The sequence below is a fragment of the Chiloscyllium punctatum genome, chromosome 9, assembly GCF_047496795.1.
Source record: "Chiloscyllium punctatum isolate Juve2018m chromosome 9, sChiPun1.3, whole genome shotgun sequence".
Lineage (NCBI taxonomy): Eukaryota > Metazoa > Chordata > Chondrichthyes > Orectolobiformes > Hemiscylliidae > Chiloscyllium > Chiloscyllium punctatum.
In genome coordinates this window covers 46,273,338-46,296,178 of record NC_092747.1, presented here as the reverse complement: position 1 = coordinate 46,296,178, position 22,841 = coordinate 46,273,338, and the positions used below count along the sequence as shown (strand labels likewise).

The 22,841-nt window shown below is 41.2% G+C and overlaps 1 protein-coding gene across 4 annotated transcripts in view; it reads left to right on the top strand.

The window, feature by feature from the left end:
- The window catches only part of ift88 (intraflagellar transport 88 homolog), a 135,575-nt gene that overhangs the window by 39,122 nt on the left and 73,612 nt on the right, over window positions 1–22,841 (top strand). For all 4 annotated transcript variants that reach the window (XR_011961507.1, XM_072577398.1, XM_072577399.1 and 1 more), the window contains exons 11-12: window positions 3,676–3,790; window positions 21,046–21,277. Coding sequence is in view for 3 of the 4 variants with exons in the window: in XM_072577398.1 (XP_072433499.1) it covers window positions 3,676–3,790; window positions 21,046–21,277 (347 nt within the window). In the remaining variant the exon portion in view is untranslated. The remainder of the gene's footprint in view (window positions 1–3,675; window positions 3,791–21,045; window positions 21,278–22,841) is intronic.

The window sequence follows — 22,841 nt, the reverse complement described above, 5'->3', positions numbered from 1 at the left end:
TTCCACCCCATGGGAAGAAACAGTAATCTATCCATCCATTTTGCATGCAGCCACATCTATTTTATGAACTAGTTGCACAATTGACTTTTGATCTAATATGGTGAAGTTTCATCCATCTGTTTGTATGAGTTATTCTGTAGGTGATCTATGAATTTCTCCAATCCTTCACATTCTCTTTTGTGTTGCTGTCCTTATGGCCTCGATGACCTTTCAGTCCTTCCATGTTTCGATTAAACCCCTTTACATTACTATTAATGTGTTTGTTTTACTTGACCCTAAAGCTTCCAATGCCCTACACTCCCCATGTAAAACCAGAGTAACTATGACCTGCTTGCCCCCCCACTTGTGAGTACACAGCCTATCCAACTAACTGAGTTCCCACCCTGTTGTCTCCACTTGTCCCCTTTCACTGTCACCATTCCCTCAGTGACTCAGTACAATGAGGCCCATCACCAGCCTTGAGGTGTTCACTTGTCCCACAGTACCATGAAGAACCCAATGATAAGCCCCCTGACTATTAGCAACCAAATCCCATTACTGAATGTGACCTACAACTAGGCTGCCTTGCTGGGACAACTTTAAACGACTATAACTCCCTCCACTGAAGTGGTCTCACCTGACCTACGTGTAATCTCCAGGCTGTTTACAGTTGACCTTGAAGATTGACTGTGATTCAATCACAGATTTCAAGGACACTAATCCTTGGACTCTCATAGGACCAAATGCCTGTCAGATTACTTTACTCCCTGCAGTTGAATTGGATGAGTTCTTTGTCTGACTGTGGCATTATTCCTGGCTGACTGGAGTCCACCCTCACCTCACTTAACACCCAGCATTCTTGACTTGTACACATCACCATTTTCTGAAAGCGCATGCAAAATAAGCTGCTGGCATATGTTGCAGCTTTGATGTTGATGCTGCACCAGTGATGTGTCCACCGTCTTTCTGATAGAATAGCACCAAGGAGTAAAATATATCTATCACCACATGCTGCCTGTCTCTCCTGTGCTAAAAAGCAGGCTAAGATATATAGAATGCCTTGCTGTCTTTCAATGCAAAATGACCTGTCATAAGGAGGACACTCATCTCTATTCCTCACTATTAAGACGAATGCTTGAAAAGTAGGACTAAGACTAAACATCATGAGGTTCTGAGGCTGGTGCTTTGCCAATGCTGAGCTGCATGGATGAAGGGTGCAGGGAGAGTTTAGCCATTGAGATTGGAGACTCTTGTTGAGGTGTAGTGGTTTAGTGTAAAGCGTAGCTAGATGACTAGCACAGCCATTCTGTGAGATGTAGTGGGTGTTATTGAGATAAATGAATAAGCACCTGCTCTGTGTTTTGGTTCGATTTTTGCATAATCGGGTTTCTTGATTGTAGAGAAGAAGATTAGAAGTACGATTTAAATGGCAAGTTGAGCTATTAATGAGATGCAAATACATAGAAGTAAATTTCTTAATGCCTGACAGTGATATGCTAAACTAGCCATCTGAAGCATGAGGATTTAATTGAGAGATTTGCTTGTCATCAAAAATCTCATCTTTGGACTCTTGCCCAATTAAGTCACTTTGTTCTCTATTATTTTCACCACCCTTATTCTCACCACCCAAGGGAGGGGAAATTTCTGCCTGTGTTTCTGTGTAATTGTTAAGAATGGCTCGAAAGCATGTGGTCCTTGTCAATTACAATATATAAGTACTTTCAGATTTTCTTATGGGGTTTCATATGCAATGATGTTAAGGGGCATTAAGACATTAACTATGTATTGAGTGTAAAATGGTCATTCTGTGATCTAAAGGAGAATAAATGTTGATGAGGAAAAATATGCAAGAAATCAAAAACTAACCTGCTACTTTAAAGAGGATCAAAAGTTGCATATCTTTAATCGAAAGGTTTATAGAATTTATTTTGTACATATATAAAAGCAAAGTACAGTTTGAATTATATATAGAGCTAGTTAATATTCACTTGGAGTGTACTGTTCAGTTTGCTATCCCTTAAGGAAAAGGGTCTATGCCCTTGGCAAAATGTGGAAACAAATAAAGCTGTTAAGCCTCTCGGTTCTCTCATCACTAATTTTATCACCTCAACTCTATTAGTTATCCATTGCTTCTGATCCTTTGCACTTATCCAACAAAAAGCTCAGTTTCAGATTTAAAATTGTCAATGTATCTGGTGTTCACAGCCTTTTGAGGGACAGAGATATTTAATTCCATTATTTTTGTTAATAGGTGTTTCCTTGTTTCACCACCAAATGGCCCAGCTCTAGATATGGCAGCTTATTTTGGATTCTTCACGAGAGGAAAAAGTTTCCCTATATGCACTGTTTTGAATCCCTTTATCATTTTCATAGAACCAAAGGGATCATTTAGCCTGTCAAGTCTGCATCAACCCTCCAAAGAGCACCACAAACGGATCCATCCCACCGCCCATTCCCCATAGTCCTTTGTGGGTTTTTTTTTACTATGGCTAACCCACCTAACCTGCACATGCCTATAGGGCAATGTTTAGGATGGCCAATCCACCTAACCAGCGCATCTTTGGACTGTGGGAGGAAATCAGACACCCAGAGGAAACCCATGCACACACAGGGAGAAGATGTAAATTCCACACGGACAGTTGCCAAAGGCTCAAATTGAACCCTGGTTCCTGGCATTGAGGCAACGGTGCTAACCACTGTACCTTAAATATTTAAGGTGCTCCCTTAAATAACCATCTAAATTAGATTACTTCTCAATCTTCTCAACTCAAGAGAACATACCTCATATTGTGCAACCTGTCCTGTATAATGTTACCTTATACAGCTTAGTATTATCATGGTGAATCTACACTCGTACTCTTGACTTTTGATACCCAAAACTGAATATGGTTCTCCAGATGGACTTTTACAAAGCTGTGTACAATTGAACCATCACTATATTTGAATCCCCTTAATAGCCGTTTGATTAATTTTTGTGCCTGGCACCATCTTTTAAACATTCATGTATATGAACTCCAAAATGCATTTGTTCAACAGCCACTTGTCTTTCGATATCGTGACAATATACAAAGGTCTTTCTTCCAATCCAAAGTTGCTAACCTCACACTTGTCCACACTGAATTCCAGTTGCCACAGTTCTGTAGACTCATTTGGTCTATCATTGCCTTTGGTCTTTTGTCTCTTTGTTAACTTGTGCCCCCTTCTCCAAAATTCCTAATTCTCTTAAGTGTCATCTGTAAACTTTGATATTTAACTCCTTGTTTGCTCATCAAGGTAAGTAAAATGTCTGATGGAAACCTGAAGTTAAACAGTCAATCAGGGGTTGTTATGTGATATGAAAGATCTTAACTCTGTGGTAAGGTTGGGCTCCTACAGAAGCTGCAGTTCCAGAACTGAATATAGAATCTTAGAATATAGAATAAAGTGGTTAAAATGAAATTAAAAAATTCAAAAATATGCTAAGACAGACCCATCATCAACAGATGTTTGAAAGAGAATAGACACTTGGGAAATAAAGAAGTTAAGGGAAATGGAGAAATGTTTGGAATCTGAATTCAGCAAAACTGCCATTGTTGATAAATTGACTTCCTGAATGGTTTTTCCTGTTGCTCAGTTTACTTGAGTGAAAGAATTCAATATTCTTTCTTCTGCAATAGAGCTTTAATAAAGTTTTTAAAATATTACTTTTACTGTTAGGTCGATTGAAGGTAAACATGGCAAATATTTACTTCAAGCAAAGAAATTATCCCAAGGCAATAAAATTTTATCGAATGGCATTGGATCAGATATCAAGTTCTCATAAAGAGATGAGGTGGGTATTAGTCAAACTATTACGATGAAACAGCTTCTAAGTTTCGAGTTTATAGCATGACAATTTGTTTTTATTTTTAACTTGTACTGCTCTTTCTCTGTATCACTAAGTATTGACAGATATTTGACTGAGGACATAATTGCCACAAATCTTATTCTGCCTGAACCAAACAGCTGCACACTGTACTTTCCGATAGAGGTTACCAAATGTCAATCAGAAGATGGAACTCTGGTCTTTTGTTCGTTCATCTTTGTAACTCTCAGAGCTGTGGTCAATTGTAATGCCTTATCTGTTGCCTTATTTGAGACCAGCTTCACAACTTCTGATCTGTATAATTTTGTGGTGCTTTCACTTTCCTTAAAACCTACCTCTTTGTCCTGACCTCTTTAGGTGGCTCAGTGTCAAATATTGTTTGATAATGCTTCTGTAAAGCATGTTGGAATGTTTGTATTATGTTTAAGGTTTTATATGAATGTAATAACCTTTCATGCTTCCACCCCTGCCTCAGTTCGTCTACTGCTGAAACTCTCATTCCTGTAACTTTCAGGTTCTGCTATTTCTGTGCTTCCTTGACTAGTATCCATAGCCCACAATTGGTACACCACCTCAGGCAAATCAATTGTTAAGACATCCTCAACATAATTCACTCCAATCTACTTTGGAGGTACTGGGAAACTGAGAACTAATTTAATATTCTTAGAACATCAATGCAAAGTCCAGGAATTTCCTGTTGAACTGCCTTGCTTTTTCACTTCTTTTAAAACGTGCCTGTTTAACCAAAATGTTGGTTGCCCTGCACTGTCTTCTCTTGGTTGACATCCATTTTTGTCTGATGATGCCTCTATAAAGCTGTTTGGGACAGTTTTCTCTGTTAACGATCTAAAAAAAGACAACTTATTATTGCATAAAATGCTCTCTTCTGTCAAGCATCAGTGGAATAGAGATTAACATAAGTGAAATAACTCCACAGGTGCTAGTATCCAATCAGCAAGTCACCCTTTATTTATACTTGTTATCGTCAGAATATAAGTATCTCTGACACTCATTTTTTTATGTCAGCCAGCACTTGTATTTCATGAAGTCTAGCTGGCTGACCTCATTCCAATCACTACAATAAGCATGAGACCTTCCTAGTGCCTATCATGTACATAATAGCAAATAAACAGAGAATGTAATTGTTGCTACTTAAGTTGAAATTGCATTTATAATCACTGAGGACAAATACAATTTAAAGTAGCAATACATATTATTGATGCCACAATGAGTGGAATATTTAGCTTGCAATCCATTGTGAATGATTATAGAAAATAGATTAAATAAAGGATACTTGGTAGGTACATACTGAGTATAGTACTAGTTTTTTGGACAAACCTGTGAAAACGAAGTTTGTTTTATTTGTGTCGTACCCTATTTTTTTAAATCTACAAACTTATGAGTCTATCTATAAAATTGAATTCTTTTGTTTGTAAAGGATCATAAATCGTAATTTTAAAGTTATTGAACTAACTGGCCCAAAACACTTCCACTTAAAAGTTTATTGTAAGATTATGAGAGGTGGCAAATGGAGCTTAATGCTGACAAGTGTGACGTGATTCACTTTGGTTGGAGTAACCGGAATGCAAAGTACTGGGCTAATGGTAAGATTCTTGGTAGTATAGATGAGCAGAGAGATCTTGGTGTCCAGGTACACAGATCCTTGAAAGTTGCCACCCATGTTGACAGGGTTGTTAAGAAGGCATGGAGTGTTTCAGCTTTTATTAATAGAGGGATCAAGTTCCAGAACCATGTGGTTATGCTACAGCTATACAAAACTCTGGTGTGGCCACTCTTGGAGTATTGTGTACAGTTCTGGTCACTGCATTATAAGAAGGATGTGGAAGCTTTGGAAAGGGTACAGAGGAGATTTACTAGATGTTGCCTGGTATGGAGGGAAGATCTTACGAGGAAAGGCTGAGGGACTTGAGGCTGTTTTTGTTGGAGGGAAGAAGGCTGAGAGGTGACTTAATAGAGACATATAAGATAATCAGAGGGTTAGGTAGGGTGGACATGGAGAGCCTTTTTCCAAGAATGGTGATGGTGAGCACGAGGGGGCATAGGTTTAAATTGAGGGGTGATAGATAGAACATAGAACATAGAAAAATACAGCGCAGTACAGGCTCTTTGGCCCTCGATGTTGTGCCAATCCAAGCCCACCGAACCTACACTAGCCCACTATCCTCCATATGTCTATCCAATGCCCGTTAAAATGCCCATAAAGAGGGAGAGTCCACCACTGCTACTGGCAGGGCATTCCATGAACTCACGACTCGCTGAGTAAAGAATCTACCCCTAACATCTGTCCTATACCTACCATCCCTTAATTTAAAGCTATGCCCCCTCGTAATAGCTGACTCCATACGTGGAAAAAGGTTCTCATGGTCAACCCTATCTAAACCCCTAATCATCTTGTACACCTCTATCAAATCTCCCCTAAACCTTCTTTTCTCCAATGAAAACAGCCCCAAGTGCCTCAGCCTTTCCTCATACGATCTTCCTCCCATACCAGGCAACATCCTGGTAAACCTCCTCTGCACCCGTTCCAGTGCCTCCACATCCTTCCTATAGTATGGCGACCAAAACTGCACACAATACTCCAGATGCGGCCGTACCAGAGTCTTATACAACTGCAACATGACCTCAGGACTCTGGAACTCAATTCCTCTACCAATAAAAGCCAGTACGCCATATGCCTTCTTCACAGCACTATTTACCTGGGTGGCAACTTTCAGCGATCTGTGTACATGGACACCAAGATCCCTCTGCTCATCCACACTACCAAGTATCCGACCATTAGCCCAGTACCCCATCTTCTTGTTACTCTTACCAAAGTGAATCACTTCACACTTAGCTACATTGAACTCCATTTGCCACCTTTCTGCCCAGCTCTGCAGCTGAGCTATATCCCACTGTAACCTGCCACATCCTTCCTCACTGTCAACAACTCCACCGACTTTCGTATCATCTGCAAACTTGCTCACCCAACCTTCTAGCCCCTCCTCCAGGTCATTTATAAAAATGTCCAACAGCAATGGTCCCAAAACAGATCCTTGAAGAACACTGCTAGTAACTGCACTCCAAGATGAACCTTTACCATCAACTACTACCCACTGTCTTTTTCCAGCCAGCCAATTCCTAATCCAAACCTCCAACTCACCCTCAATGCCATACCTCCGTATTTTGTGCAGTAGCCTACCATGGGGAACCTTATCAAACACCTTACTAAAATCCATATACACCACATCTACCGCTTTACCCTCGTCCACCTCCTTAATCACCTTCTCAAAGAATTCAGTAAGGTTTGTGAGGCACCACCTGCCCTTCACAAAACCATGCTGACTATCCTTGATCACATTATTCCTATCCAGATGTTCATAAATCCTATCCTTTACAATTCTCTCTAAGACTTTGCCCACAACAGAAGTGAGACTCACTGGCCTATAGTTACTAGGGTTATCCCTACTTCCCTTCTTGTACAAGGGAACCACATTTGCTATCCTCCAGTCTTCTGGCACTATTCCTGTAGACAACGAGGACATAAAAATCAAGGCCAATGGCTCTGCAATCTCCTCCATTGCTTCCCAGAGAATCCTAGGATAAATGCCATCCGGCCAAGGGGACTTATCTATTTTCACCCTTTCCAGAATTTCCAACACCTCTTCCCTACATACCTCAAAGCTGTCCATTCTACTTAATTGTGACTCAGTATTCACATCGGCAACAATGTCCTGTTCCTGAGTGAATACTGACGAAAAGTATTCATTCAGTGTCTCCCCAATCTCTTCAGCCTCCACATGCAACTTCCCAGTACTATCCTTGACTGGACCTATTCCTACCCTAGTCATTCTTTTATTCCTGACATGCCTATAGAAAGCCTTTGGGTTTTCCCTAATCCTACCAAACAAGGACTTTTCATGTCCCCTCCTTGCTGTTCTTAGCTCTCTCTTTAGATCCTTCCTGGCTACCTTATAACTCTCAATCGCCCCAATTGAACCTTCACGCCTCAGCTTTACATCAGCCGCCCTCTTCCCTTTAACAAGGGATTCCAATTCCTTATTAAACCACGGCTCCCTCACACAACCCTTTCCTCCCTGCCTGACAGGTACATACTTATCAAGGACACTCAATAGTTGCTCCTTGAACAAGCTCCACATATCGATTGCACCCTTCCCTTGAAGCCTACTTTTCCAAGCCACGCATCCTAAGTCATGCCTCACCGCATCATAATTTCCCTGCTCCCAGCTATAACTCTTGCCCTGCAGTGCACACTTATCCCTCTCCATCACTAGAGTAAAAGTCACTGAATTGTGGTCACTGTCCCCAAAGTGCTCACCTACCTCCAATTCTAACACCTGGCCTGGTTCGTTACCCAGAATCAAATCCAGTATGGCCTCACCTCTTGTTGGCCTGTCTACATATTGTGTCAGGAAACCCTCCTGCACACATTGGACAAACACCGACCCATCTAACGTACTCAGGCTATAGCTTTCCCAGTCAATATCTGGAAAGTTAAAGTCCCCCATAACAACCACCCTATTACTTTCACTCTTCTCCTGAATCATCCTTGCAATCCTTTCTTCTACGTCTCTTGGACTATTAGGAGGCCTGTAGAAAACTCCTAACAGGGTGACCTCACCTCTCCTATTTCTAACCTCAGCCCAAACTACCTCAGATAGTGAGTCTTCATCCATCGTCCTTTCCACCGCTGTAAAACTATCTTTGACAAGCAATGCCACACCTCCCCCTCTTTTACCCCCACCTCTGACCCTACTAAAACATTTAAACCCTGGAACCTGCAACAGCCAATCCTGTCCCTGTTCTACCCATGTCTCCGTAATAGCCACAACATCGAAATCCCAGGTACTAACCCACGCTGCAAGTTCACCTACCTTATTTCGTATACTTCTCGCATTGAAGTATACATACTTCAAGCCACCTTCCTGTTTACAGGCACCCTCCTTCGAGATTGATGCCATGTTCCTAACCTCCCTACACTCCAGGTCCTGCACCCTAAAGCTACAGTCTAGTTTCCCATGCCCCTGCAGAGTTAGTTTAAACCCCCCCAAAGAGCACTAGCAAACCTCCCCCAAGGATACTGGTGCCCCTCAGGTTCAGGTGTAGACCATCCTGTTTATAGAGGTCCCACCTTCCCCAGAAAGAAACCCAGTTATCCAGATACCGGAATGCCTCCCTCCTGCACCATCCCTGTAGCCACGCATTTAACTGCTCTCTCTCCCTATTCCTCGACTCTCTATAACTTGACACAGGTAACAAACCAGAGACAACAACTTTGTTTGTTCTAACTCTGAGCTTCCAACCTAGCTCCCTGAAAGCCTGCCTAACATCCTCATCCCTCTTCCTACCTATGTGGTTGGTGCCAATGTGGACCATGACTTCGGGCTGCTCCCCTTCCCCCTTAAGGACCCGGAAAACACAATCAGAGACATCACGTACCCTTGCACCTGGGAGGCAACATACCAAATGTGAGTCTCTCTCGCCCCCACAAAACTGCCTATCTGTGCCCCGAACTATCGAGTCCCCAATAACTATTGCTCTGCTCTTCTCCACCCTTCCCTTCTGAGCAACGGGGACAGGCTCCGTGCATGAATCCCATTGCTTACCTCTGGTAAGTTGTCCCCCCCACAAGTATCCAAAACGGTATACTTGTTCTTGAGGGGAACGGCCGCAGGGGCTCTCTGCACTGGCTGCTTCCTCCCAGCCCCCCTCAACGTCACCCATCTGTCTGAAATCTTTGGAGTTACTACTTCCCTAAAGCTCCGATTTATGACCCCCTCTGCCTCCCGAATGATCCTAAGTTCATCCAACTCCAGCTCCAGTTCCCTGACACGGTCTTGGAGGAGCTGGGGATGGGTGCACTTCCTGCAAGTGTAATCAGCAGGGACGACCATGGCATCCCTCACCTCAAACATGTTGCAAGAGGAACATTGCACTGCCTTCACTGCCATCCCTCTAAAAGTAACCTTTCAAAAAAAAACTAGGTCTAAACAAGCAAAATGCAGCACTTACCTGCTTACCACAACGGGTCTTATTATTAGGTTCGAGGAGGAGGGCGGGTGGGAGACACTACCCTTGTAGTGCCTCGGGTTCCTCTCCTGCGCTCCTTTATAGGAAAAAAACCTACCCAGGTAAGCTTGCACTACACCAGCTTCCGGGTCCGCTCCGCGCTTTTTTTTGAAAAAAACTTTCAAATTTAAACCGTGAAACAAACGTCACTGAGCCTTCAAGCAGCCACTGCCAAACAGCCCTTACCTGCTCCGCTGAGAGAGTGAGGCCTAGGCCTTGAAGCTGCGCGCCTTTATAGGAAAAAAACCTACCCAGGTAAGCTTGCGCTACACCAGCTTCTGGGTCCGCTGGAACTACCTTTACTCAGTTTCTGAGTAGTTTCTTTACTCAGAGAGTAGTGAAGGTATGGAATGCTTTGCCTGCAACGGTAGTAGATTTGCCAAATTTAAGTACATTTAAGTCATCATTGGACAAGCATATGGACGAACATGGAATAGTGTAGATTAGATGGGCTTCAGATTGGTATGACAGGTCGGCGCAACATCGAGGGCCGAAGGGCCTGTACTGCGCTGTAATGTTCTATGTTCTATTATGTGATGCTGCAATTTTACATTGGTGACCATGCGATTGTAATAGTGTTTTACCATATAGAATGTAACTGTAATAGTGTGCATTTATCTAGTGCATTTGACATAGTAGTGCATCCTATGGCACTTCACATAAACATTACCAAACAGAATTTGAAACCTAGCCACATAAAGGGAATTGGAACAAATAATAAAAATGATCATTTTCAAGGAATATTTTAGTTTCAAGGTTTAAGGAGGAAATTCAAAACTTCTGGCATGATGTGCATGATAGGCACTAGGACAGGTCTTCTAGTTATGTTAATCCCCATTCCACTGATGCAAAATGTATGCAATGTAGATTATGGAAACTAAACACCCAAAATTTGTCAGAAGTTAGATTTTACATAACATAATAACTAGCAAAACGCATGCTCACCAATGGTGAAACAGTTAAAATTAGGGAAGGGCAAACAACCACAATTTGAGAGGTGTAGCTATCTTAAGAGTTGTAGGGCTAGACTAGGCAATTTAGTGGTAATGTTTGTGGATTTGGATTAATGCTCCACCCATCACAAAATAAATAGATCACAAGAAACCTCTGCAATTCTGTCACCTCCAGTCATGATGATGGTAGAGCATTATCAAATAATCAAAGGAGGAGTCTCCATGAATGCCACATCCTCAATGATGGTGGAGCCAAGCCTATCAATTCAAAAGACTAGACTAAAACATTTGTGAACTACTTTGACTAGAAGTGCTAAGTGAATAATCCACCTTGGCTTTTCCTGAGGTTCCCAATATCATTGATGCCAGTCCAGTTCATTACAATGATATGAAAGAAATGGCTGAAAACTCTGGATAGATTACTTGCAATGGGCCCTAACAATATCTCCGTTTTAGTACTGCAGTCTTGTACTCCAAAACTAGCTATGACTTTGCCTGAGTTATGCCAGTACAGATAATGGACTGGCATATACCCAACAAGGTCCGGTCCATAAAAAGTGTAACAAATTCAATCTGCATCATTGTCTACTCTCAATTATTTGCAAATCGTTGTAAGGTGTTGTTGACAATGCTATCAAGTAATGGATACTCAGCAATAACTTGCAGACCAATTTTCAGTTTAGGCTTTATCAGAGCCACTCTAGACATCAATACAGCTTTGCTCCAAAAATGGACAAAAAAATCTGAATTCCAAAGATGAGGTGAGAGTGACTTGCCTTGAGTTCAAGACTGATTTGATCTAATGTTATTAAGGGTGCATTGTTGCAAGAGTTCATCAGGATAGTGCCCGATGATCAACAATCTTTAGCTGCTACATGAATGATCTTCTCAACCATAAGGTCAGAAGTGGGGTTGTTCACTCATGATTATAATCTGCTGTACCACATGTAATTCCTCTGATATTAAAGTAGTCTGTGCCTGCTTGCATCAAGACCTAGACAACGTTCAGGTTTAAGATCATAAATGTAAGGAATGTTCATACCACACAATTGCAGGCAATGACTGTCTCAAACAAGGGAGAATCTGACCATTTTACCTCGATACTCAAAGAGACCACCATCACTGAATTCTTACCATCAACATCCTGAGGCTACCAAGAGGCAGAAACTTAACAGGACCAACCTTATAAATACTGTGACTACAAGAGCAGGTCAAAGATTGGGAATTCTGTGGGGAGTAACTCAATTCCTGACCCTTCAAAGCCTGTTCAGCATATGCAAGGCTCAAGTCAGTCATGTACTGAATTCTTCTCCACACTCCTGGATGAGTATAACTTGACCATATAAGGCAAAGCACTCGATTAACACTTGAACTCCATGCATGCAAATGTAGACTTAGAGACAGGAGTAAGCTACTTGACCCCTCAGGTCTGCTGTGTCATAGGGTAAGATCATGGCTAATCTGCTTGTGCCTGCCTACCCGCATAACATATGACTCCCTTGTTAATCAAAATCCTATTTAACTAGCCTTAAAGATATTCACTGTTCCAGTCTCCATCCCTTTCTGGGGAAGAGAATTGCACATACTAACAAACTTCTGGGAAACATTTTCTTTTCATCTCAGTCTTAAATGGGAGATGACTCATAATTGTGCCCCTGGTTCTGGTAGCTTCCACAGGAGGAAACATCTTGTCTGTATCCACCCAGACAATAGACAATAGGTGCAGGAGTAGGCCATTCTGTCCTTCGAGCCTGCACCACCATTCAATATGATCATGGCTGATCATCCTTAATCAGTATCCTGTTCCTGCCTTATCTCCATAACCCTTGATTCCACAATCCTTGAGAGCTCTATCCAAATGAATCCAGAGACTGGACCTCCACTACTCTCCACTGCCCTCAAATCTCTGTAGGTTCTTATTTATTTCCCTAAGATTACCTCTCATTCTTCTAAACTTCAATAGACTCAGGGCCCAACCTATCTAATCAGTCCTCATAAGATAACCTCTTCAGCCCAGAAATCAATTAAGTCAAAGAGTTATACAGCATGGAAACAGACTCTTCGGTCCAACTGGTCCATGCTGCTCATGTTCCCAAGCTAAACTAGTCCCACTTGCCTGCGTTTGGCACATTATCCCTCCAAACCTTTCCAAATCATCTATACAAATAATAAATAGTCGATGGTCAAGCACTTATTCCTTTTGCACTCATGAATTAGAGTTTGCCAAATCAACATTAGTTCATTTATGCCTACTCTTTGCTTTTTCTTACCTAGTTAATTCCCTATCCCCTTGAACCTGCTCCCCATTGTAAATCATAGCTGATTATATATCACAATGCCATATTCTGTCACTAGTCCTACATCCTTGATGACATTGGTAACTAGAAATCTGTCCATCTCTGTCTGACCTCCGTTCATGACTGATCTTCCACATTTCTTTGGGGCAGAGAATTTCAAAGATTCAACAATCCCCTGATTGAAAATGTTCCTCCTCATCCAAGTCTGACATGACAGGCCTTTTATTCTGAGACCATTTCTCCTGGTTTTACAGAATTTTAGAATTTTTACAGTGTGGAAGCAGGCCATTCAGTCCATTTAAGTCTATAGCAATCCTCGAAAGACATACTACCACCCTACCCTATCCCTGTAACCCTCCATTTCTCATGGGGGAAATTAATCCAACTTGCTTGCATGTCCCTGGATACTATGGGCAATTTGGCATTGACAGCCCACCTAACATGCGCATCAAGGGAGACATCTTTCTCCTTCAACTCTGTCTATTCCTTTACAATTTTGTATGTTTTTATGAGATGTTCTCTCATTCTTGTAAACTCCAGAGAATACAGGCTCAGTCTCCTTGGGATATTTCCACTATCCCAGGAATCAGTTTGGTGAACCTCTACTCCATTCCTTCTATGACAAATCTTTCCTTAGATAAGAGGTCAAACCTGCACACAATACTCCATACAGTCTCACCAGTGTTCCATACAATTGAATCAAGATTTCTTGGTTCCTACAGTAGACCCTGTTGTGTTAGAGGCTAACATTCAGTTTCCTTCGGATTGCTTGCTGCACCTGCTTGCTTGCTTTCAGTAATTTATGAACAAGGACACCTGTGTCGTTTTCCACATGAACCATTTCTTGTCACTCACATTTAAGTAATACAGGTCATTCTGCTATAACGCGAATTCACTGTAATGCAGTTGACAAATTGGGGACACTGTTTCTTAACCACAAACTTTTAAAATGTGTGTTAGCTGTAACGCGATTATGTCGTCAATACTTTAAGCGCAGTTTCTAAAGTGCAATTTTTCTATTACACAGTATTGCACAAGAACGCAACCATCATGCTATAGAAGAATTATCTGTGCTGCACTTTTGTTCCTTCCACCATGGTGGATAACCTCACAATTATCTACATATTTTGATCCATCTGTTTTGTATTTGCTCACTCACTCAGTCTGTCTAAATCCCTTTGAAGCTTCTTTGCAGCCTTCTCACAACTCACATTCCCACCAAGTTTGGTAGCATCAGCAAACTTGGAAATACTACAATTGCCCCCAAATCCAAATCATTGATATAACTTGCTTATAGATGAGGTTTAAGCAATGGTCCTTGTGGTATCCGCTGGTCTACCAACAGGAAAATGAGCTATCTATTCCTACTCTCTGCTTTCTTCCTATTAACCAGTTTTCACTCCATGCTAGTATATTACTCTTCTTCCCATGTATTTTAATTTTGATTAATAACCTGTATGGGACTTTATGTCAAATGCATTCTGAAAATTCTAATATGCCATAGTTACTATTCCTGCTCATTGATTCTACTACGAACATTCTCATATAAACAATACAAGTATACCTCCCACCCATCCTCCTCCTCTAACCAAAAGAAAAAGGTTTAATTGCCGGATTGGTTAAGTACCCAATTCGTTTTTATTCTTTATTTTTCAATAGTCTCTTTGGAATTTAGAATAGTGGGGATGGTGGTTTGAGCAGTTGAATGTGGGAGGGAAGGGACACCACTAATGTCCCTGCTGACTACTTCTGTGGGAAGTGCACCCAACTCCAGCTCTTCAAACTGCGTTAGGGAACTGGAGCTGGATGAACTTCAGATCATTCAGGAGATGGAGTAGGTTATTGAGACGAGTTAAAGGGAGATAGTCACATCTCAGGTACAAGAAAAAGGTAGATAGCTTACAGTCAGGCGGTGGAAAGGGAACAGGCAGACCATGCAGTGATCCCCTGTGGCTGTTCCCCTCAGTAACAAGTATACTGTTTTGGATACTGTTGGTGGGGAGGACTTAGCAGGGGTAAGCCATGGGGTACAGGTCTCTGGCATGGGGGTCTATCCCTCTTTCTCAGAAGGGAAGGGGAGAGAGAAGCAGAGCATTAATCACTGGGGACTGTATAGTTAGGGGAACAGATAGGAGGTTCTGTGGGGATGAGACAGCCTCACAGTTAGTGTGTTGCGTCCCAAGTGTCAGGGTTCGTGATGCCTCTGATCGTGTTTTCAGGGCGGGGGAGCAGCCCTAAGTCAGGTCCACATAGGCACTAGCGATATAGGTAGGAAAAGGGATGGGGATTTATGCAAATTCAGGGAGCTAGGGTGGAAGCTTGGAGCTAGAATAAAGAGAGTTGTTACCTCTGGTTTGTTGCCCTTGCCACATGCTAGTGAGTCGATGAATAAGCAGAGAGGAGAGTCAAACATGTGGCTACATGGATGATACAGGAGGAAGGGTTTCAGATAGCTGGATAATTGGGACTCATTCTGGGGTAGGTGGGACCTTTTCAAACAAGATGGTCTACGCCTGAACCAGAGGGGTACCGATATCCTAAGGGGGAAATTTGCGAAAGCTTTTCGGGAGAGTTTTAAACTAATTCAGCAGGGGGATAGCAACCTAAATTGTAGTTATAGTGTCCAGAAGGTTGAGAGTAGTGAGGTCAGAAATATAGTTTCAAGGTTGCAAAAGTTCACCGGCAAGCAGAAGTTGGTTTGAAGTGTGTCTACTTCAACACCAGGAGCATCCGGAATAAGATGGGTGAACTGACAGTATGGATTGGTATCTGGGACTTGACATTGTGGCCATTTCGGAGATATGGAAAGAGCAGGGACAATAATGTTGCAGGTTCTGGGATTTAGACGTTTCAGTAAGAACAGAGAAGATGGTAAAAGAGGGGGAGATGTGGTATTATTAGTCAAGGACAGAATTATGGTGGCAGAAAGAACATTTGAGGACTCGTCAACTGAGGTAGTATGGGCTAATGATAGAAATAGGAAAGGAGAGGTCATCCTGTTGGGAGTTTTCCATAAGTCTCTGAATAGTTCCAGAGATGTAGAGGAAAGGGTTGCAAAGATGATACTGTATAGGAGCGAGAGTAACAGCATAGTTGTAATGGGAGCCTTTAACTTTCCAAATATTGACTGGAAATATTATAGTTCAAGTACTTTAGATGGGTCAGTTTTTGTCCAGTGTGTGCAGGAGGGTTTCCTGACACAGTTTGTAGACAGGCCAACGAGGGGTGAGGCCACATTAGATTTGGTACTGGGTAATGAACCCAGCCAGGTGTTAGATTTGGGGTTAGGTGAGCGCTTTGGTGATGGTGACCACAGTTCACTTATGTTTACTTTAGTGATGGAAAGAAGGGCGTGAAGTATAACTGGGGGAAAGACAATTATGATGCGATTAGGCAAGATTTAGGATGCATCGAGTGGGAAAGGAAACCACAGGGGATGGGCATAATTGAAATGAGCTCCTGCGTGTCCTTGATAAGTATGTACCTGCCAGGCAGGGAGGAAGTGGTCAAGCGAGGAAGCTGTGGTTTACTAAGGAAGTTAAATCTCTTGTCAAGAGAAAGAGAAGGCTTTTGCTAGGATAAGACGTGAAGGCTCAATTAGGGTGCTTGAGAGTTACAAACTAGCCAGGAAAGACCTGAAGAGAGAACTAAGAAGAGCCAGGAGGGGACATGAGAAGTCATTGGCAGATAGTATCAAGGAAAACCCTGAAGATTTCTAAACGTACATCAGGAATAAAAGAATGACTGGAGAAAGATTAGGGCCAATCAAGGAAAGTAGTGGTAAGTTGTGCGTGGAGTCCAAGGAGATAGGAGAAGCATTACATGAATATTTTTCGTCTGTATTTGCACTGGAAAAGACAGTGTTGTCAAGGAAAATACTGAGGTACGGGTTACTAGACTAGATGGGATTGAATTGAATTGAATTGAATTTATTGTCACATGTACTGGGACATAGTGAAAAGCTTTGAGGTTCACAAGGAGGCAGTGTTAGCAATTCTGGAAAGTGTAAAAGTAGATAAGTCCCTGGGCCGGATGGGATTTATCCTAGGATTCTCTGGGAAGCCAGAGAGGAGATTGCAGAGCCTTCGTCATTGTTTACAGGAATAGTGCCAGAAGACTAGAGGATAGCAAATGTTGTTTCCTTATTCAAGAAGCGAGTAGAGACAACTGTGGTAATTATAGACCAGTGAGCCTTACTTTGACTATGGGTAAAGTGTTGGAAAAGGTTATAAGAGATAGCATTTATAATTATCTAGAAAGGAATAAGTTGATTAGGGATAGTCAATACTGTTTTGTACACTGTAGGTCGTGCCTCACAAACCTTATTGAGTTCTTTGAGAAGGTGACCAAACAGGTGGTTGAGGGTCAAGTGGTTGATGTGGTATACATGGATTTTGGTAAGGCATTTGATAAGGTTTCCCACTGTAGGCTATTGTACACATTACGGAGGCATGGGATGAAGGTGAATTAATGGTTTGGATCAGAAATTGGCTAGCTGAAATAAGACAGAGAGTGGTAGTTGATGGGAAGTGTTCATTGTTACTAGTGGTGTACCACAAGGATCTGTTTTGGGTCCACTGCTGTTTGTCATTTTTATAAATGACCTGGAAGAGGGCATGGAAGGGTGGGTTAGTAAATTTGTAGATGTCCCTAAGGTTTGTGCAGGTTACAGAGGGACATAGATAAGCTGCAGAGCTGGGCTGAGAGGTGGCAAATGGAGTTTAATGTGGAAAACTGTGAGGTGATTCACTTTGGAAGGAGCAATATGAATAAAGAGTATTGGGCTAACGACAAGATTCTTGGCAGTGTAGATGAGCAGAGAGATCTCTGTGTCCATGTACAAAGATCCCTGAAAGTTGCCACCCAGGTTGATAGGGTTGTTAAGCAGGCATACGGTGTGTTACCTTTTATTTGTAGAAGGATTGAGTTTTGGAGCCATGAGGTCATGTTGCAGCTGTACAAAACTCCGATGCAGCCGCACTTGGGAGTATTGCTTTCATTTCTGGCCATTGCATTATAGGAACGATGTGGAAGCTTTGGAAAGGGTTCAGAGGCGATTTAGTAGGATGTTGCCTGGTATGGAGGGAAAGTCTTGTGAGGAAAGGCTGAGGGACTTGAGCCTGTTTTCATTAGAGAGAAGGTGGTAGGGAGGTGACTTAATTGAGATATATAAGATAATCAGAGGGTGGACAGTGCGAGCCTTTTTCCTTAGATGGTGATGGCTAGCACGAGGGGGCAAGGCTTTAAATTGAGGGGTGATAGATATTGGACAGATGTCAGAGGTAGTTTCTTTACTCAGTGATAGGGTCATGGAACGCACTGCCTGCAACAGTAGTAGACTCGCCAACTTTAAGGACATTTAAATGGTCATTCGATAAATGTATGGATGAAAATAGAATAGTGTAGGATAGATAGACTTCAGATTGGTTCCGCAGGTTGACGCAACATCGAGGGCTGAAGGGCCTGTACTGTGCTGTAATGTTGTATGTTGTATGTTCTATGTTCTAAACTCTTAAAATTTAAAAAACAATATTTTTTTTCTTAAATACATGTTGGTTCTCCATTCTGGCAATCCTTTTTTAATTATCCAGTAATCACACTCTTATATCAGTGTAGAATGTTCCCTACAACTGAATCTACGCTAACAGGTCTGTAGTTCTCTGTTGAAAATGTGTTGCTGGAAAAGTGCAGCAGGTCAGGCAGCATCCAAGGAGCAGGAGAATCAACGTTTCGGGCATCAGCCCTTCTAGTTCTCTGTTATCTAGTTCCCTCCTTTCTTAGAAAATGGGATTACACTTGCAACCTTCCAAGCTACAGGCACCGTGGCAAAATTTGTTCGATTTTGAAAGATGAGCATCCCTACATCCCTTTCAGCATGCTAGGGTGAAGGTCATAGAGTCCTGGGAATTTTTCAACTTTCAGTCTTATTAATTTAAGCCTTAATACTATTCTTTTACCAATACTGATTTATTTTAGTTCTACACTCTTACTCAAGCCTTGGTTCTTGATTATTTCAGAAAGGTTTGTTTTCCTCTGTAAAGACAGTCTCAAAGTACTTATTTAGCTTCCCTGTTATTTCTATATTTCATGTACCAAATTCTCCAGTCTCTGCCTGTAAGTAATTCATAGCTAATCTTTTCTTTACATATTTACAGAAATTTTTTACAATCGGTTTTAATGTTTCTTGCTATTTTGTATTCATATTTTATTCTCGCTTTGTCATTTCCTTGGTTCATCTTTGCGGAATTCTAAAATTCTTCCTATCCTCAAGCTTTCATTTTTCATTAAAGTCATCCATGATTATTCCAGTAGCTTACTTACAAGCCCTCATTATTACTTCCCAAATACTCTGTCTACAGTATAGTTAATGTTGGCAGCCCTGTAAACTGCTTCTACCTTAAACATCCATTCTATCAACCACCAGTGTAGAGTGGCAGCCATTTGTACTATGGGCATGATACTTCACAGCAAGTTCTTCCTATTGCATCTTGCAAAACTGAACCCCTACCATCTAGAAAATCAAAGGCAACTGATACCACTACCTCCAAGTTCCTCTCCAAATCACAAAGTCATCCTGATTTTGAATTGAAGTGCAATTGTTTTACAGCCACTGAACTAAAATCCTGGAACTTGCTTCATAATAGCAATGGATGTACCTACACCATGTGGACTGCAGCAGTTCAAAAGAGGGTTTGCCAACATGTTTTCGAGAATATTTAGGCATGGGCAATAAATGTTGGCCTTGCCAGCTACATCAGCATCTCACAAACAAGTAAAAAACCAAAGCAAGGAGGGTAAGGATATGAAGGAATTTAAAAGCAAATGTGAACATGTTGCCAGACCAAAAACCACTGTATGCTGTATGTCAGGCTTTGTATGAGTGATAGATGAGCGAGATTTTGTACAAGTTAAGATACAGTCAACAGAATTTTAGGAACCTCACATTATGAAATGTTGATGATGGGAGGCTGAACTGGTGAGTGCTAAAATACCCAAATCGAGAGGTAACAAATATATGAATGAGTATTTCAGCAGCAGACGTGCGTAGGCAGGGAGGAGTTCACTGATGCAATGGAGGTGAAAGTAGGTGGTTCCAGTGATGGCATAGATATGTGATCAGAAACTCAACACTGGTTCAGGTATAGCACTAAAGTTGTGAATGGTTTAATTCAGCCTCAGGCAGTTGTCAGGAAGAGGACTGATTCCAGTGGCTAGACTCAGAGTCCTATAGCATGAGAATAGACCCTTTAGTCTAACTCATCTGTGCCAACCAGGTATCCCAATCCGATCTATTCCAATTTGCCAGCATTTGACCCATAACTCTCTAAACCCTTCCTATTCATATACCCATCCAGATGCCTTTTAAATGTTGTAAATGTACCTACCTCCACTATTTTCTCTGCCACCTCATTCCATTCATACATTATCCTCTGCATGCAAGTTACCCCTCAGGCCCTTTTTAAGTTTTTCCCCTCTTGCCTTAAACTTTATGTCCTCTAGTTTTGAACTCCCCCACCCTAGGAAAAAGACTCTGCCATCATGCCCCTCAATTTACAAACCTCTGTAAGGTCACCCCTCAGCCTCCAAAACTAGAGAGTGGAGTTGTGTTTGGGATGAAACACTTTGGCTTTGATCTGCCCAAAGTTTATTGGAGGAAATTTTTATTCATTCAATACTTGCTATCAGACAGTTTACATGATGATTTAGAGGTAATGAGTGTCATGAATCCAATACCTCCCGAAGGCTAATTTTAAGTAATTTACAAACTTTTAGGCTGAATAACAGAAAAAAAAGTTTTTGTTCTTTGGCTCCTGGCAATGGTGAAGGATATTGAACATGTGCCTACAACTTATTGCTTTTTACATTTTAATTTCTTTTTAAACAGGATTAAAATAATGCAGAACATTGGCGTTGTATTTGTCAAAATGGGACAGTACTCTGATGCTATCACTTCCTTTGAGCATATAATGAGTGAAAGCCCAAATTTAAAAACCAGTTTTAATCTCATTCTATGCTACTTTGCCATTGGTGATCGTGAAAAGATGAAGAAAGCATTCCAGAAACTTATTGTGGTCCCACTTGGTATTGATGAAGATGACAAATATATCCCACCTAATGTAAGTAAATTAAGGATCAACTGACAATAAGGTGCCAAGTATATTTTGACTATTTGTATAATGTATGTTAGGAATGTGAAATATGTAACAGTTTGTAAATATGAATTTAGTTTTAGTATAAAAATGTATTTAAGATTTTTCTGTGGAGTGTGCCTTAGATCTTATTTTAAAAACTGTTGCTACATACAATAATAGTAATAATTTGCTTGATGCCTGTCTATTTTTCTCATGAACTTCTGTTGTTGACCAAACAGGCAAATACTAACAAAGATCAGTTATCGTCAAAACGTTTTAGAGTGCACTTTAAAGAAATTACATTTGTTTGACAAATTATCTAAGACCTGTTTGTCAAATCACTACAATACACTTTGCTTTTGGCAGTAGATCACAGTTTTGCACCAAAAATTCAAATGATTTTATAATTCTAATTAGACAACATAATTCAGGAAAAAAATGTAGGAACATGGTGCTCAGGAAATGGTCAAATATTTTTAGGAAAATGGCTATGTTTATGTATTGGATATAACTAGAGATTAAAATGGCAATGATGGCATTGGGCCATGACTTTCCAATGTAATGTAGGTATTTGCATAGTTGAGGCAGGCACCTTTCCTATGCCTGTCCTACAATAAGTTAAGATAATGAGGGATGGGACCATTTTGGAAATGCTGTGCAAACCCTTCTCACCTCTGAACCCCAGAATGGCATTATTGCCCCAGGTGGAGGGTTGTTTAAAGGCTAATTATACTTATTATGTTGTATGGTCTGAATGCTCCTACTCTTATAAAGCAGTAAATCCACTGCCTACCCTGTGTGATGCTGGAGGATACATACCAGAGGATATGGCAACAATTTTGACGCATTCACATTACTGATTATGGAAGTCTTGCAATGGGAGCTCTTGGCATCCTGGACAGTTGATTAAGTGATGAAATGCATATTATTTTAACTAAGTCAGATAATTAGGTAGAATTGGGCAATTTTAATCAAATTTTCACATTTGTGAAGAACTACGGAACAGTGGGGCTTGATTTACAGCCACTATGTCAGTGAGCTGTGACATTATAGTGTGTAAATAAGGTTGCGTTCTTGATAATATGACAGCCATTGCAATTTAACATTATTCAACCAAGTCACCTGGAGTTTAGGAAACACCACAACCAAAAAGATACAAAAACAGCTGAATGTAGCAGATAAATAGTTTTGACAGCACTCTAATGAATCAGGAAATGCATGGTGCTCCATCAGCAAGCCATCTTCCATGATCACTCAGTAGCCACATCACCCCTACCCCAGATCCACCCTTGACTATGATGTTTATCAATTCTGATGTTGCTCACTTCCAATTACTGCTCTGTATGTTTTGTTTGTATTCACCCTTTTTGAAGCTCTCAATGCTTATTCTTTTAATATTATCCATAATTTACCAGATTTTCTAAGCATGGTTGACTGACTACAGAATAAATCCCTTTGCTTGACATTCTATTGCTTGTATGGGGTAAAATACTGACAAAAGAAGTAGGCCCTTCACTTTGCTTTTTGTGAATAAAACATTAATTGGGAA